The 17018-nt window shown below is 39.7% G+C and overlaps 1 protein-coding gene across 19 annotated transcripts in view; it reads right to left on the reverse strand.

The window, feature by feature from the left end:
* The window catches only part of ZNF521 (zinc finger protein 521), a 231046-nt gene that overhangs the window by 12058 nt on the left and 201970 nt on the right, over positions 1-17018 (reverse strand). For all 19 annotated transcript variants that reach the window (XM_050971083.1, XM_050971099.1, XM_050971098.1 and 16 more), the window contains one exon: positions 14565-14680. In XM_050971083.1, coding sequence (XP_050827040.1) covers positions 14565-14680 — 116 coding nt within the window. The remainder of the gene's footprint in view (positions 1-14564; positions 14681-17018) is intronic.

The raw sequence follows: 17018 nt of genomic DNA on the forward strand, positions 1-17018 counted from the left end.
TACAGTATTAGCTTGAACCCAGAAAAAAAAATAAAAAGCAAAATCTTTGCAATTGCAGGGCAATTAATCATACCACAGTGTACACTTACATAAATTCAAAAGTTAGCTATAAACAAGTACCCACAGCAACAGTGCCATGCATAAAGGGGCAGGCAACAGGAGGCCTGCTTTCTAATAAGCCCTCAAAGGAATCTGTCACACAGAAGTGGCACTTATTCTAATTTAAAGCTCTCACAGTTACTTTACCATGGCAAAATTTATAAACTAATAACTTTAATAAACAGACTGGCATTCCAAACAAAAACCCACACAGCAGTTCAGGCCTGCAGAGAAAACAGCTTTCTTAGAAAGGTACTCTCTTCAACAGTGAGATAAAACATTTGTTTGTTGGCTACTCTTACAGTCCCTGTTGTTCAGTAACAATTCTGCACCATTCCATCTGTACTGCCATTTCACTGTGGTCTATTGTCCCCACAAATCTTTTTAGCATTCTAAGGAATATTACACACCTGTATATTTGTGTCCTGGTCAGCTCAAACAGAGAAATAAGTCTGGATTTGAAAGAGCCGACTCTGGGTCTGTGACCTCCTTAAACTGTGATTAAATAGTCAGGGCAATTTGCTTTCAAAGTAGCAGTTTAAAACCATATTTAATATTTGCATTTAAATCTCACATTCTTTCTCTTCTCTATTAGTTTTGAGTCTCAGTAACTGATAAAAATTACAAAAATTTTTCAAAAAAAAAATTTACAAAAATTCTTCATTTATATACATGAAGAAAAAAGAAAATCAGAAAGCAATAATAAGGGATAAGCAAGAAATTACAGAAATGTCTGTAATACATGCATACTGGTTTTTTTTTTTTTTTTTTTTGTTATATCCTAAAACCATATCGCTTTGCACAAAGTTCCTTTTCAAATCAAAGCGATACTAAAGTAAAACAACTGTAGGCAAAATTTCTAAGACGCGATGCAGTTTGTGTCAGAACGCTCATCACTTCAGGCTGACCTGTCAAAGTATCTTGGGAAACATGGTAAAAAGGACAAATCTGCAAGTTCCTAAGAAACTTTGAATGATAAGAACTGTGTGTTGCTCACAAACCACAGAATGCTGAGCCGTACTGGTGCCTAGAGCAGATGTCCACCCCTTCCTACTGCTTCTAGGCACACCTGCTCAGGCTGTGCTCCTGAGAGCATCGAGGGGAAGCCAGCATCAAGAAGCTTTTACAGAAGAAAGCAAAGAAATAAAAGTTTCTGCTTAGATGAGTGATGTAGAATTGAAAGATCAGAATTTAGTAGTATACACAGACACTTGCTGTCAGCAATAGAGCTATGTCATAAATTTGATATGGGTGAAGCGACATTTTTGGACCTTGACAGGCAATTTCTGTCATCTGCATTTTCAGGAGATTCTCAGCACCTTGCAGAATCCACACCTGCATCCAGCCCACTTCCTTGGGGAACCCAGTGTTGTCTCAAGAAGCCTCTTTTAGGCATTAGAAATTAAGATTTTGGCCACAGGCCTTGTTTTTCCAGAAAAAACTGCATTGTCAAGGCAATCTACAAACTCAGCAGACAGTAATTTCTAAGGGTTTTTGAAATACCTCTTTTCACACATATATTTCCTTATAAAGTTCTGCACAAGACTCTGACATCTGTAGAGACTTACAATTCTCTGCTAAATTGTGTGCATTTTCAGATTAATTCCTCCATGTTCACTGTATATTATTGTAAATCCATGTGGCCTAACCATTCAAATCATGTGCTACCATAGTCCTCAGTGCATGTTAAAGCATTCCTAACACTGCCCAAACTTATGCCAGCTCATAATAGCCCCATGGGATTGTTACACCAATTAAAAATCCCTGGAATTCATTGGAGTCTGAGACATGCCTGTGAGGACCAAAAGGGAGTGATACAGAACCAGCTTGAAAAATAAACAGGATTTGCTGTGTACTGAGGGAATCCTTGGCTGTCTGACTAAGGTACCTTTTATACTGGCAGGGGATGCAAATTGGAGCCTGAGGATCTGCACTTTCATTTTCAAAGCTCTTTGCAAACATCAACCACTTCACCTTCACACCATTGCTTCAAGGGAAGTAAATATGTACAGTTCCAGCATCTTCTGTTTTCTGGAGGTGCAAAGAAGCACAGGGCATTTTTACAGTCTCTGCTCTGGCAAAAAAGGGAGCTTTTGACAACCTCTTCCTTTGTGGGCAAATGAGTTTCTTAGAGCCACGGAGGGAATTGGTGGCAGAACAGGGTTTTCTGGAAAGATCCTACTATCCAGCCTGGTACTGGGTCCACCCTGCCTAACCTGCAAGACACCAAAGCAACTTGCAGAATGATAGCCATATACTGCTTCAATGTAGAGGACAGATTACTGCATGTCACTCTCCATAATCTCTCCTGTAAGAGGAATTCTACACGCTTCCCGGGGACCTCCCCCTTTGCTTCCTTCCCCCCAGATGGAGGCAAGGTTAGAGACAAGTTGTTTTCTCAAGGCTGATATTAAAAATGGCTCTGTGTTTTGCTAAACATTCCTCTGAAGCATGGGCAGCACGAGTGTGTGTGTGTGTGTGTGTGTGTGTGTGTGTGTGTGTGTGTCTGAAAAGGACCCCAATGAAAGGAAGGAATGAGAGATGCTAAACAATGCTGTGCAAAGTTGCAGACTGTTCGGCTACAGGCCAGAAAATGAATCCAATTTTTCATTCTGTCATTATAAATATTTCAGTGCAAATGGTACTGATTTTCTGCAACTGTGGTTAAGCAAAGGGCCTCCGAGTGAATATTTAAGGGAGAAAAAAAAAGAGAAGAAGAAAAAGAGGGAAGGGAAAAAAAGAAAAATAAGAGGGAGGGGGGAAATTAAGGTTAGCAACCAATTAATTTCAAACTTTCAGTGTAAAAGATTCTGGGAAAAATTCTACAGTGATGCAGCGTGTGACTCGAAGGAGGGAAAAAAACATTTACTCTGCTCTTCTTCTGACAGTTTCTCATAAAATATCTGCAGTCCATCTATCTTTTAGTACTCCAGGCTCCTCTGGAGAGCAGAAAATAGTAGTTTAAAGCTCACTTCAGTGCCAGTCTGCGGGAGATTGCTTTCCACAGGACCCCTGCTGATGGAGGCCTAGGGGAAGAGGCCCAGGAGTTATTCAATCAGTCCAAGGCTCTGGGGCGGCCAGGGCTCCTTTGAGGGCTGATTATAAAGCTGCCCTCCTGTTGCCTGCCTCTGAACAGAACGAAATGAGCAGCCTCTTGCTGAGCAGATTCTGCAAGAAGGAATTTCACCTGTCATGGAGTTTGTCAGAATTTCAAGATTTATCTTGGTGCAAAATTAATAAAATACCAACTAGGATTTCAGCCTGACTACTCAGCTGTGTCATCTCAAAGTGATCTTTCACCTAAGAAAACCTGGACACAGAGCTACTGAAGTCATTCTTGCCCTACTTTTGCTCAGGAGCTTTGGTGGATGCTACAACTGAATAATAAAATGATTAGAGGTGGATTTCCTGACAATTACACCCAGCGTCAAGCGCCGGGTGGGTGCTACCGTCCTAGTGCGTGACCTTCTGCCTTACCTCTGTGGTTACTAAATCTCCCTGGAATAAGCTAGAAATCTGAAATAGAAAAAGATCATTTCTGCAGTTTATAACCTAGCAGGTCCCTTATGGCAGCACATCTGTTAAGTTCATACACTGGTATTCCAGGTCTGGATTTGATTTATAAGTTTTAAAGGAATACAAACAACAGACTACATGAGATTACATCTTACATCCAGTGAAACACTGCAAATTAATATTGCCGTGACAGTCAAGTACATGGTCTTTTAACCATATTCTGAGTTTAATGTTGTGGTAAAGTGCCAGGTTGATAAAGCATCATCTAAATCTCTGTGAGCTAAGTGCAGTTCTTTCGAAGCTAGACAGCCTCACCAGTCTTCTGACAGTGCCTTACAGCAATAATAATAATAAAAAATCTTCATACACTACCTGTTTAGTTAAGACTGTACTAGCTTACAGCACTTGGTCACATGAATTTCAAGTCTCAGGTAGCAAAGAAGCAACTTGCAGCCTGCAAGAAGGCTTTTCAGCTAAAAATGTAGATCCATTTTGAGAGCATAAAATTCAGCTGATGGGTAAATAACATATTATTCAATTTACAATGTGGTTGGTTTAGATCTTGACATGGAGAGACAGAGATCCACTGTACCAAGAAACAGTTAAATATGCTTAGATTGGGAATAAATATGCATTTGCCATCAACAGCTCTTACCCTGAGCTGTGACAATTTCTCTGTACTGTTCAAAGCTGTTTATTGTTTGAAGTGAAAAATCTACCTTTCTGTCTATTTGCTCCCCAGCATTTTCTAACAAGAGCTTAAAACAAATGGTAACATATCCTTTACCTGCCTCCTCACCCTTAAATGACAATTCAGCATTAATACACATCATAAAGCCACCTTTACCAGGCACTAGCAGTGTGACAGTTTTAACACCAAGAGATCTCACAGTAAAGGGGGAGAGAGAAAGCACGCCAGTGAATGCACAGATGGTGGGAGGGGACACAGGGTGCTCTCAGCAGGTTACAGTAGAGATGCATTAACTCCACTGAGGGATAAGGGCTTCCCACCAGTACAGTCATGAATTATAACTGAGCATGGGAGTGAGTTCTTAGTGCCTGTCTCACAGCAAATATACTGTTCCATTTTCCTGCACAATCACCTTTCACCTTTACAAATGCAAAGCCAAGCAAAATGCACCACTAATATTTAACAATATCACAGGTTCTTTATCTTACACAGCACACATCTACACACAGGAAGTGTGGGGGGAGGCACAGTTTTCACTGACACAGCGTATCCCCGAGCAAACTTACACACCCATGATCCGTGACTGTGCCTAGCGATTCTCCAGCAAAAACGGACTATAACAACACAGAAAAACAACCAAAGCTGCTCCTAGAAATGTGTGCAACTCAGCAGTATTGGTTCATGAGAACTGAATCATCTCTTTCTTTCTTCCTTTGTTAACAGGGTGGAGGACACCCAATTTCGGCTTTGAACAGAAGAGAAGCTCAACTTAAAAAACAAAAAATCACAAGAGCATGCAAAATTACACTCTTTTCCTATCCAAAATGTTTACACCTTGGATTGATCAAAGCACGGCAAAACCAACTCCAATAACAGGTAGAAATGCTAAACCTAAAAGCTGTTTCTTCTACACATTTTTTGCAACATACACTTCCAGCTGTGTAGCCACTCTGCACCAGAGTCTTTTTCACACATGTTTAGAATGGAGTGGCCCAATGATGCTCTTACCCTGTCCCCTACACCAAAAAAAATTAAAAGGCAAAAACAAAGTAAAGAGAAAAAAAAAAGTCAAAGCAAAAGGCGGGGAAAAAAAAAAGAAGAAAAAGCACTGCTTTTGAGCCAAGTTTGCTGTTTACTAGAGTGTCTCTTTATGAATCACTGACCACACCTTGTTTTCCCAAACTATCTGCACCTCCTCCCTAGGGGAATTCATCCCCTCCCAACTTTCCTCCTACTCAATGAACCTATCAATGGAGAAAACTTGTTATTTTTGGCAGCTGGAAATTTGACCAGTTCTAAAGGATTCGTTTACCATGCTTTTCACTTTTGTTTAAATCCTCAGTGTTCCTGTTCTAAATGACAGCAAGGCAAAGAATTGCTTTTAAGCAGTATTCATCTTGCCTACCACCTCTCAGCCTTTCACAGGCAGCTGCTCTCTCTCCAACAATGGAGCCTTACTCCTTTATAGCTTGAGGGCAGAGACTCTCACTAGCTGAAGACTTGCTGCAAATATCACAATAAAGGACTCAAATGTGAATTTCTTGTAAAATATGGGTTGGCTCTGGAGGTACCTTGCTTTAGAAAACTCTGTCAAGAGCAAACAATGTATCTTTCTCCAAAATGCACAGCAGCCACACAGTTGAAAGAGCTTTTCCAAGTGATCTAACATGTCAATGGAATCAGGATGCTAGTGAATTTTACACTTTTCTCCACTTTAGGCCTCTGATCGATATTCTACCTTCTTTCACACTTAATATACTCTATGCTGGTTTGGCAGCATGTCTTGAAGAACTTTAAAAAATATAAAACCCCTGAAGCTTGAGGACGTGCTCTGCAGTGGAAGAAGGTAGGGTTTGAACTACAGACCTTAAGAGGTAGCAGTTTTGCTTCTACTAAACCCCTGTGCCTATGCTTTGGTACTCCAAAAACATGGAGGAATGGGGATGCTGGGAGCAACAACAACCTTGTGCCAGCGCTGCAGAGGGAAGTGGGGGCAGACCTCGAGCTGCAAACATCCAGTGATAACCGTGTGCCACCACTCGTAGGGAAATGACAGGACCAGTGGAGAGTGGAGCCAGGAATAAGGAGCTTATTCATGGAGATGGAGTGAGGGGGGGCAGCAGCAGGGTAGGGGGAAGGGAAATCAGATTTGCAGAACTGGCCATGAAGCTCCTCAATACACCATAGCTGGATGCTTCATAAAGTCACACTGATGGCAGTCCCGGAGATGGCCATCTGTTGTCAGCTCTGGGCCAGATGAAAGATAATATAATGGCAGCTACTGGTAGCTAACAGCAGGGCAGTTGTAGGAAGGAATGTGTCCTAGAATGAAGAAGTGGTGCTTCCTGTTTAGCACAGAAAATCAGTCATCGATATCAACTACATTAGCAAGAAATTAATGGATGGACAATTAACAGAACTGAACTGATCTACCAGGGAAATTATTCACATGCAAACAGAGTGCTTATTTCTTCTCCAGGTGTATGTGCCAACTGATCTGACTAATGGCAAGGTGTAAGCTGAAACATTCAGGGCACAGATGATAAAACCTCATTTTCTGCAAAGGGCAGAATTCCATTTCTAATGATTATCTGTGGGTCAGGGAATACATTTACTGCTTTCCCTGCCCTCAGTCTATGACAGGACTCTCTGATGTTTGCTGAGGTTTCTGTAAGGACTGAGGGTAGAAACTGGCCTTTATGTAATAACTGAACTTCCCCTTATTATTACCATGATTTATTTTTACTAGTGCCTTATCATTATTACCAGCATCACTCAGAAGGAAAAATGTTTGCTTTCCCAAGCACTATTATTTCTATCTTGTTTCTTTCTTTGTCCCATAATCTCCTTTCTGCTTCTCTACTACTCCTCTGCTTTTTGTTCCCTTCTTCTTCTGCAATTCTGTGCCTTTTTCTTTCTGCAGCAACTTTTGATTTGGTTCTTTAGGCTGAAATCTTGCACACCTCACTGTTCTATTTGCTAAAAAAACCTCAGAAATTATGATTTTAATGGTGACATGTAACATCACTGATACATTTCAGAGACAACATTTGCTGCCTTCACACTGGAAACCATGAATTTCATTTAACATTTTTACATGTCATAAGGATTTGCAGTCATAAGGATTACAAACTGTACTATATTACCTGATTCTGCAGAATCTATTTAATACAGACCATATGAGTCAATTTGAAAAACAGATGTATGGGTTATTTTTTTTAATAGGTACTAATATTTTACAGAAAGAATCCTGCCATACAAGCATATAAACAGGAAGAAGTAGGCAAAACAGGGACATACATTCAAGCACACATGCTTTTGGGTATGGCTCTATCCCCTAGATAGAGAAGGAATATAAATTTTAGCTTATTTTTGAATAGGTATTTTATGAGTGTCATCCAGGACAATATATTTCGTTTTCAGTTCTTTACCATTTTATTGTTCCTTAAGTCTGAATTTCTTTTCAAGATTAAAATGTGTACTTAAATGAAATATCCATCACTTAAGTGCTGTACTTTGCCAATTAATTCTGTATTTTCATCAATAATATTACTCAAGCATCTGAAAAAACAAACCCATAATTGTGATTCAATTGCTCCAGAAATTTAAGGAATGTTCTCACAGGGAATGTATAAGGGATGTTGTGAACACATTGTTTCCTCCTTATTTACAGGAAAGACTATAGAAAATGTCACAGGATGACTATGGTATGCAGAGTTACTCATATACGAAGTATGTGGAGACAAATAAGACACATTAATATTAAGCTCATCTTTGACAAGCACTATTTAGTGAAATCAAAATGGTCCCTGAAAAATTCTGGCTCTTTGGGCTTGGTGGGCTTTGCAATGTGCTATAAATATTCATGAACTAATGAAATACCCACAGGGAATGTTTACATTTGAATAGGCCAATCAAAGGCGGGTGAACTCACAAGCTCCAAACCTGGAAATTTCTTATTTAGAGAAGAATTACTGCATGAAAACCTAATGTGGCCATAACACCCCTCAGTCCCCAGGAGGGAAGGGGCACTGGAAGGGAATTCAAAGAATTTCTTTTTGTATTTAAACTTTGTTTGACATTGAAGCAAAAGACTTGCAGGGGAAACACTTAGAAGGTATGTCCTTAAAGAGCTAATGCATGAGTGCCTCCACTGTGCTTCTCTTGATTGCCTTTTTGAGAAAATTTGCAAAGAAAATAATTCTCCCTTCTAGGGGGAAAGGTCTCAAATCTCAGGAACACAAGTCTGAATTTTTTAAATTTTGAAAGACATGGATAGATGTGCACATACTGATGCACACATATCTACCTGAAACAGGATGCACAGTAAGGGCTCAGGAAAAAAAGCAAACTTGCAATGCATGCAGCTCAGCCTACTCCCCCAAAACACAAACATTAATTACAAACCTAGTATCTTTGGAACACATATTATTACCATCATCCTCATTAGCAAGATGGAGAGCATGCATGGTTATGTGGAGCAAGTTACTACGTGACCTTACAAATGAATCCAGCTCTTCTGACTGCTGCTCTGAGAGCAGCAACCTGACTGCTTGCTAAGGACTAGGGCCAACATTAATGAATGTGATGCCTGTATTTAGGCATCAAAAGTGTTTTGTTGAAACTTTAAACGAGGCTGTGGCTGCTCAGCACCTATGCTTTTATCCAGGTTCCTAACTTCAGGCATTTTTGACCTGATTTCCTGATGTACTCAGCACCAACATCTTGCCCTGGCCTTATCTGCAGCTGGAGGTGCTCAGCACCCTCTCAGAAATAGGCCACTGAGTTTGAAAATGCTGGCCTAAAGCTTTGACTGTTAATTGGATTCCAGGTAGGCTTCTTTTTAAGAAGAGCTGACAAAGTTATTCCCTGCTGGCTCTTGGCCTTTGGGGCCTAGAAAGCCAGCATCTATGTTCCACTACTCACCCTAAGAGCTTGGGGACCTAGAAATGCCAAAACTAATCTCTAATTTCTCTTAAAAAAAAATGTTTTGAGGCCTTTTCTGTGTGAAGAAAACATCCTGAAGGTTTAAAAGTTTTGTGCCTGTTTTTGTGTAAAGAGCATAAATTATTCACGGTCTCCCCTGCTGTTGGGACCTACATGGTACTCAGACTCAGCTACTGTGGGGGCCTTTGCAAAACAGTCCTAGATGGAGGTAGCTGTGCCACTGCTGCTATGGCTGATGCTATTCCTATACCAGCCTCTTTCCCAGCTGGCCCCAGAAGGCCTCTGCCACAAGGAGACAACTCCAGCCCAGGTTAATTAGCAGTTTTCTCTAGCTGACCCCCAAATGAGAGAACATAGTGTTTGAATCCCAGCTCTGCCACTGTCTCCACTAAAGGTCTCAGTCAAGCCTTTAGTTCTTGAAATAGCCTAGAGCTTGCTTAGTTCTGTTCCAGCTCAGGTCAAGGGTATTTTAAAGGCTGTTTTAAAATGTTGAGTTTTTGGGAGCATTTTCCAATGCTGAGATCTTTGGAAAGTTTAACCCTTAAAGAAGTGAGGAAGAAACTAGAAGATTAGTTTCAACAGTGCGAATCTTGGAACAAAAAATGGCAAAACTGGAAATCCAGAGAAGGCTCACATTAAGCTACATAAAACTTCCACAGTTTCTTCTACACTGCCTCTGTCCTGCTTTGTTTCAGCAGCTTGTACTGGGAGCTAAGAATGTTCTCCTGCTGTTTGAAGCGACATGAGTAACATCTGCTATGAGTGCTTCATTCTTTCTTTCATCCTTTCCCTGGGGAAGGAGCTGTGTATTTTGTTCTGGTAGAGCTCTGTTGCTGTGGGTTGGGATTTTGGGGACAGTTTAGAAATCTACATACAGGTATATGTTTGTATGCAAGGAGGGAGCCTTTGGCACATGTAGGTGCATCCTGCTCTTAGAAGCCTAAGTTGAGGCTGTCATAATACTTAACTGCTGTGGAAGTCTGTTCCGTGCTCTCACAGGCCAGTCTGGGAGGAGGTTCTAGTTTATGAGGAAAAATCTCCAGCTCTTTGACAGAAACGCTCACAAAGCAGAACTTTGTCAGCTACCACGTTGTTTCCAAATGGGAAGAACTTCTCAGGTCATGTCTGACATGTGCTTGACCCAGTCCACCAAGAAAATTAAGGACTGAGTCTTAGAACGCAACTGGACAAACATGTAGGAAGGCAGTATAGACAACAAGAGAGCAGACTGAATACGCTCCTGGTCTCCTTTGCTACTGAGGGCCAGTGCTGCAGCTCTCTGTATTAGCTGGAACGTCCTACAGGCTGATGGCTCCATGCCCAGGTATTCTGTGCTGATGGAGTCCAGATGGGAAGCAGCAAGGGCGTGAATCACTGAGGCCAGGTCCCTTTTGAACAGGATGAGAAGCAACTGCTGATCCAATTATTTCTTGCCCTAGTTTTCATGTTTCTAAAGTGGGGACACTTAACTACCCCAGGGGCAACTAATTATTAGTAACGAGAAGTTAAGGAATTGTCCTATTTCACCAAAAAGAGATATCATTTTTGTTCTGGGCAAAATGGTGCTGAGATCATGTAATTTTGGCTAGCATCATATTGAAAACTAACTATCATCACTGATAAAACAGTGAAAAAAATGTACAATTATTCATCAGTTCTATTGGATATCAGTGTCTCCCTGATCCAGCAACATCTGCATAAAACTAAAGTGAATTCATTCATTCATTCACTTTGGTTAACACCCCACAAGGGTACCTCATTCCTCCCCACAAACACCACAATATGTTGTGTCCCTAGCCGGGTTGGATGGGGCTTTGAGCAACCTAGTCTTGTGGAAGCTGTCCCTGCCCATGGCAGGGGGTGGGAACCAGATGATCTTTAATATCCCTTCCAACCCAAATAATTTTGATTCTGTGGAATTAATACTAGCATTGTAAATAGGAAAGAAATGGTTACTCCTTATCAGAGACAAGAGAAGCACAAACACCAGAGCAAACAACTAAGCCTATGTCCAATAAGACTAAGGTAAAAAGGCTTTCCTAAGCAGGCACTGGAAAGAGCATGCAGGCGGGAAGAAGAAATCTTAATAGGTACAAATTCCTTCCCCATAATTTAATAAAAATTCAATGATAAACTAGTGATAGGTTTCTTTACTTCCTTATCAATTAAAAACTCAGTCTTATGGATATTGAATAGAGAACACTGTTTTAGTTATATCCATCCTCTAAAGAGAACTAAATGGTCCAGGTGTTCAATTAGATGATTTTAATCTTTTGGGGGAAATCTAGGCACCCTATAAATGCATCTACCTTTCAGCTTTCTAATTTGTGGAAGCCTATTTCATAAAAGCCCTTATTGTGTTAAGCATGTCTTATTAAAAGCTTTCTATTCTAAAGAATAAACACTTTTAGTGACACTTTAGGACTTTTTCAACTCCATTTCAGAAGTATAAATACACCATACAGCCTTTTAAACATGTAGTACAAAAATTCACAACTTGAAATACTCTGAAAGCATAAACTTCTAACTGTTACAGAAGGTTTCCATTTGCTTCCTCCATATGCAGGTAGTATCCAAAAAAGTTTAAAGCTGGTTCTATAGCTATAGAGCACAAAGGCATTTAAAAGCAGTGTACAGAGCACAAAGAAAGTGTCAAAAGTATCTTAAAACAAAGAGCAAATTCCTGTAAAATTTCATTGTTTCAGCTTGAAGGTTGAGCAATACATTGAAGGCTTGATTTTCAGGACTGGTCATTTGTTCTCTGTTCTCACCGGAATGAAGGTCCTGTGGGATTGTGTTGCATTCCTAGCAAGCGCCTGGAGTGAAATAATGGAAACTCCTAAAGGGAGTCTTACTTGATTTTTGTATTGAGAAGGTGAGATGAACATAGTGAGGGGATTCTTATGTTCCTATAGGCTACTCTTTCTGAACAGGAGCCAGAAAATGCTAAGTGAAGAATCACACTCAGCCAAACACCAAATTAAGCACCATTATAATGCATATATTTTCTGGTTGCTTGAATTAATTCTGGTTGCTTGAATTTAATTATCAGCTGAACCATACGTGTGGCTAGGACTTCTATGCTACTGCATTCTGCCCTGCTCTATTTGTTCATGTTACCACCCTGCCTTCCCGAAAACAACAGAGTGCTGACCCTACCTTCTAATCTGACATGATCAGCATGTCCTGTGCCTGGGAGAAGAACATTAGATGCACATTTAATTTAAAAAGTAAGAAACTGCTCTTGATAGAATAAACATACAGCTACTCTGCAAGCCCCAACAAAAACCAAGGCAATGTGAAAGGATAGAGAAGCATAATCTAGAGGACAGTTGCCAAAGATTCCACTGCTTTGGGTGGTAGATAGCCTAAACAAAGCATTGCCTCCTAGAATAGGTTTTAAGTGAGAGTGGGCTGGAAATCAATGTATTTTCAGTAAAAGCAGACCCCAAAATTCAGTACCTACTGCTGTGCCTGAGTGCTTTGCTGCCCTTTCAGCAGTCTGGGTAGGGAATTGGAGGTAAGAGCAGAAAGACAGTGATCCCAACAAATAAATGCAAAAGGCATGATGGCACTGCATTTTTTAAAAATATAATGCATTCTCCACTGAGGTAGGGCTATCTAAATTAATTAAAATTATAACAAACCTAATGAATTAATTTTATAAGTAAATACCTCTTCCTTATTGCAAGTGTAGATAAGACAGAGGGAGGCTGTCACTAAGGATGCCAATATGGGGTGTAGTAGGAGCCTTCTGCAGCATGCAACACACAGTCATCTAGCCCATGGAGATCAGAGTTTCTCTCTGCAGTGACACCCTTTTGTGTCCTTCACTAGAAAATCAGGTGCTTCAATTATATTGAAGTTTCAGTGAATGATGCTTAGATGGAAAGAGCAAAACTTTTTCTTAGTCTTGGGCAGGAATAAATTTTGAGTGGAAAAACATGTCTTTGTTTATTACAAAAAAAAAAAAAAAGAAGGCAGTTGCTTGGGAGCCCATGTATTTTGAAATGAAAGTGTATTTTAGATGGGATAGACTTGTTAGGAGGTGACTGTACAAATCACAATTACTCTCTGTGTGCTGTACATCTTCATAATTCAGTTATCTATTCTGCTTTTAAAAATCCAGTCCTAATTCTACTGTTAAAAGTAATTTTTACCTTGCGTTCCTGTTTCTTTTTTTTCGTAACTGTCTTTTGCATACCTGCACCTCCTTCCTTCCTTCCTTCCTTCCTTCCTTCCTTCCTTCCTTCCTTCCTTCCTTCCTGCCTTCCTTCCTTCCTTTTCCTTCCGTCCTTCCTCCTTCCTTCCTTCCTTCCTTCCTTCCTTCCTTCCTTCCGTCCTTCCTTCCTTCCTTCCTTCCTTCCTTCCTTCCTTCCTTCCTTCCTCCTTCCTGTTCCTTCCTCCTCCTTCCTTCCTGTCCTTCCTTCCTGTCGCCTTCCTTCCTTCCTTCCTTCCTTCCTTCCTCTTCCTCCTTCCTTCCTTCCTTCCTTCCTTCTCTTCCTTCTTCCTTCCTCTTTCTTTTCTTTTTCCTTTCTTTCTTTCTTTCTTTCTTTCTTTCTTTCTTTCTTTCTTTCTTTCTTCTTTCTTTTCTTTCTGTTCTTCTTTCTTTCTTTTGCTTTCCTTTCTTTCTTTCTTTCTTTCTTCTTTCTTTCTTCTTTCTTTCTTTCTTTCTTTCTTATCTTTCTTTCTTTCTTTTTCTTTCTTCTTCTTCTTTCTTTCTTTCTTTCTTTTCTTTCCTTTTCTTTTCTTTCTTTTCTTTCTTTCCTCTCTCTCTCTCTCCTCTCCTTCTCTCTCTCTTTCTCTCTCCTTTTGTTTACCATTAATAAACAGTATCATTAAAAATCTGACAACAGCGCACAAAAAGACATTCATTTGACCCTATTTTTATTCCCCACCAAATCAAAAGAGAAGTTCTGTCTACCTCCCCTCTCTGCCATCACTACACTCTTAGTTCAGTGCTTTTCACATTTAAAGATAAAAGAATACATTTATTTTCCATTACACTGGTTTACTAAACATTTTATGGCTATCAAGCAGAAAAACAGGATGCCCATTTCTCTCTCCTAGAGAGTAGAAGCTGCAAGAACCTACAGTACAAGAATCCTGAAATTCAGCTCTGTACCAGGTGGCTTTCTGCCAGCATCTTTTTGAAGCAGCATGGGTTGAATCACCTGCAATTTCTCTTGACCTTCTCTAATTCCCATCCTGATGATAAACAAGAATCAGAGGAGGTCATGGCAAGTACAACTTTGAACTCAGCTATCAAATACATAATGCTTTTATAACCCCCAGGTAACAGGTGTAGTACCTGCAGCTCTGTTTGGAAGAAGAACTTCTGTGGACACTGTGTGCAGTCATAGATCTTGTCCTCTTGTCCATGGGCTGAGAAAATATGCTGCTGCAACTTGTTTGCTTGGACAAACACTGAAATATTAGACAAAGAACAAGCTTTTCATTATTTCATATTGTAAGTGAAGAGCTTTTTAAAAACCATCTCTCAATAGCATTGAGCAATTCCAGGATGTAAAATTAGGCAAGTGCATTCAGATTTCACCTTACACTGTTGCTATAATGCATACCAATGAATGTCATTTATCTACAAAGAGTGAGGCTTCTTCTAAAACAAATGAATTGAAACAGAGTCGTGGTGTAAGGAAAAAAAACCAACAACTGACCAGGAAAAAAAAAAAAAAAAAGAGACCCTGTCAGGACAACCAATGAAGATTTTATCCATAGAGTATCTGAAAATGCCATTTCCTGTTTAGAATTATTTCTTCATGCTTACTGCACTTTGATTGAACACGCACAAAACTTATTTCCTGGCAACCAACAGGTTTGAAAAGCACAGATGCCAAAGTCCTGTTTACCCTGTGTCTCTAAAGTTAAAGCTAACAAACAGCTCTGTATTTAAATGTGTTAATGTTAAAAATTATATCCCACAGCTATACTGGGGCAATGTCTATAAATGTGAAACAGAACTGCAGGTAAATTCTCTTTGGATACTTTAAGATCAACTCTGCCTACACACTGAATGCAAGGGTTTCAATAATATAAACATGTTCAATTTTAATGACTACAAAACAAGGCCCTAAGACTGTGTAACAGTTTACCTAGGAGACATACTATTAATAATTAAATTGTATATGCCAGAGGCAGTGTTTGGGTTGGCAGCACTGACTTCTGATGGATGCCTGGTGCACTGTGACCTAAAAAAGTTTGCATCTACAATATTAATCTGTATAGGCAGGGAAAGGATTTATTAAAGATGCTGGCATTTGACTTTGACTCCACTCCTAATCATTAAAATTATTCTAATTGCAAGGCAACAAAAAACATCAGAATATTGTTCTTCTGAGTCATACATTTTAATCACATTTCTCATTACCCTGGAAAAAAAAAGATCAGATTCCATTTTCCATATAAAACTTATATTGGTGATTTTTAACTTCTTGTTAATATTCTAGCAAGATGTGCTGAAGTAATTTAATGGCACATTGCTAATAAAGCATCATTGTTTGTGATTAACGCTCACTGTCTATTTACCCCATCAGCAAAAAGCAAGAAGAATTTCGCACAGATTGGCATCTACTTATCTCCATACTCTAACACATTTCACAAGGCTACTGGCTCAGAAATGGAAGGATTAGTTTTATCAGGGATCTTGGTCACATGGAGAGCCCTCAGTGGGTACTCTTTACATATGCAAGTTTTTATGTTGCATTTACAACATGCTAAGCTAGGAAACGGAAGATTCATGACATCACACTAAAAAAAGATCACAGCATAATGTGTAAGTAAAAACAAAGGAAAAAAATGGTAGAATCAGTAGTAAAACTAAAAACTTGAAGGAATGCCTATCTGAAGAATTATTGAAGACAGACACTTTACAGACAAACTGTTTCTGGTGGTACTACCCATGCTCAGACAAGCTGTGTAGTGAAGAGGAATTACGTATTTTTTAAATTTTATAACCCACAGAAATGTGTGAAACCTGAACAGAGAGAGGTAATAATCATCACCAGCCACTGTATCAAAAAGATGAAAAATTCAGATTTAATTTTCCTTGGTAGCACTTGCTTAGGTTTCACTGGGCGTGGAGCTGCCAAACAAAGAGGAGTAAAATGAAGGTATTAAAGGGTCTATTTGCTTATCAATGAAAATCCTTCACTTCCATTAATGGAAAACAGAAACCTTGAATGGCTTCCAGAATTAGCATGCCATTGATGTGTGAATACCCAAAGTGTGTTTTGTCATGTTTGTGATTATCTTTGATTTTCATCTTTTAAAGCAAAATTGGGAATGCAAGCTACACAGTAACACTCATGTTTTAGGTTATCATTTTATGAAATGTTCTATTAGGAAGTCCTCAAAAAAACTCACAACAACTCAGTAGGCATCCTTTTAATGTGTTTTCATTTCCAACAATAGCATTTTTCTGTTCTTCATTATGGCCCAAACACTGCAGTGCTTAGCCCTACTGGGTCAAGTTATTTTCTCACTTGGGTTTTACTACTGAATAACAGCACTGACTCGGGGAGGATTATTCCACACTTGGACTTGTGTCAGGGGAGAGGAGAACTTGACTTGTGGCAAGACAGCATGGTTTGCTTTCTAAAGCACATTACAAGGGTGTTTCTTCTCACCACAGGCCAACAAACACACGCATGTGGGCTTTCTTACCCCATCAGAGGAGAATGCTGCTGCACAGGCTATGCCTGGGAACTGGGGCCAAATTCTGCTCTGAGTTTTATTGGTTTAGATG

This window comes from Serinus canaria, chromosome 2 (assembly GCF_022539315.1).
Source record: "Serinus canaria isolate serCan28SL12 chromosome 2, serCan2020, whole genome shotgun sequence".
NCBI classification, from domain to species: Eukaryota; Metazoa; Chordata; class Aves; order Passeriformes; family Fringillidae; genus Serinus; species Serinus canaria.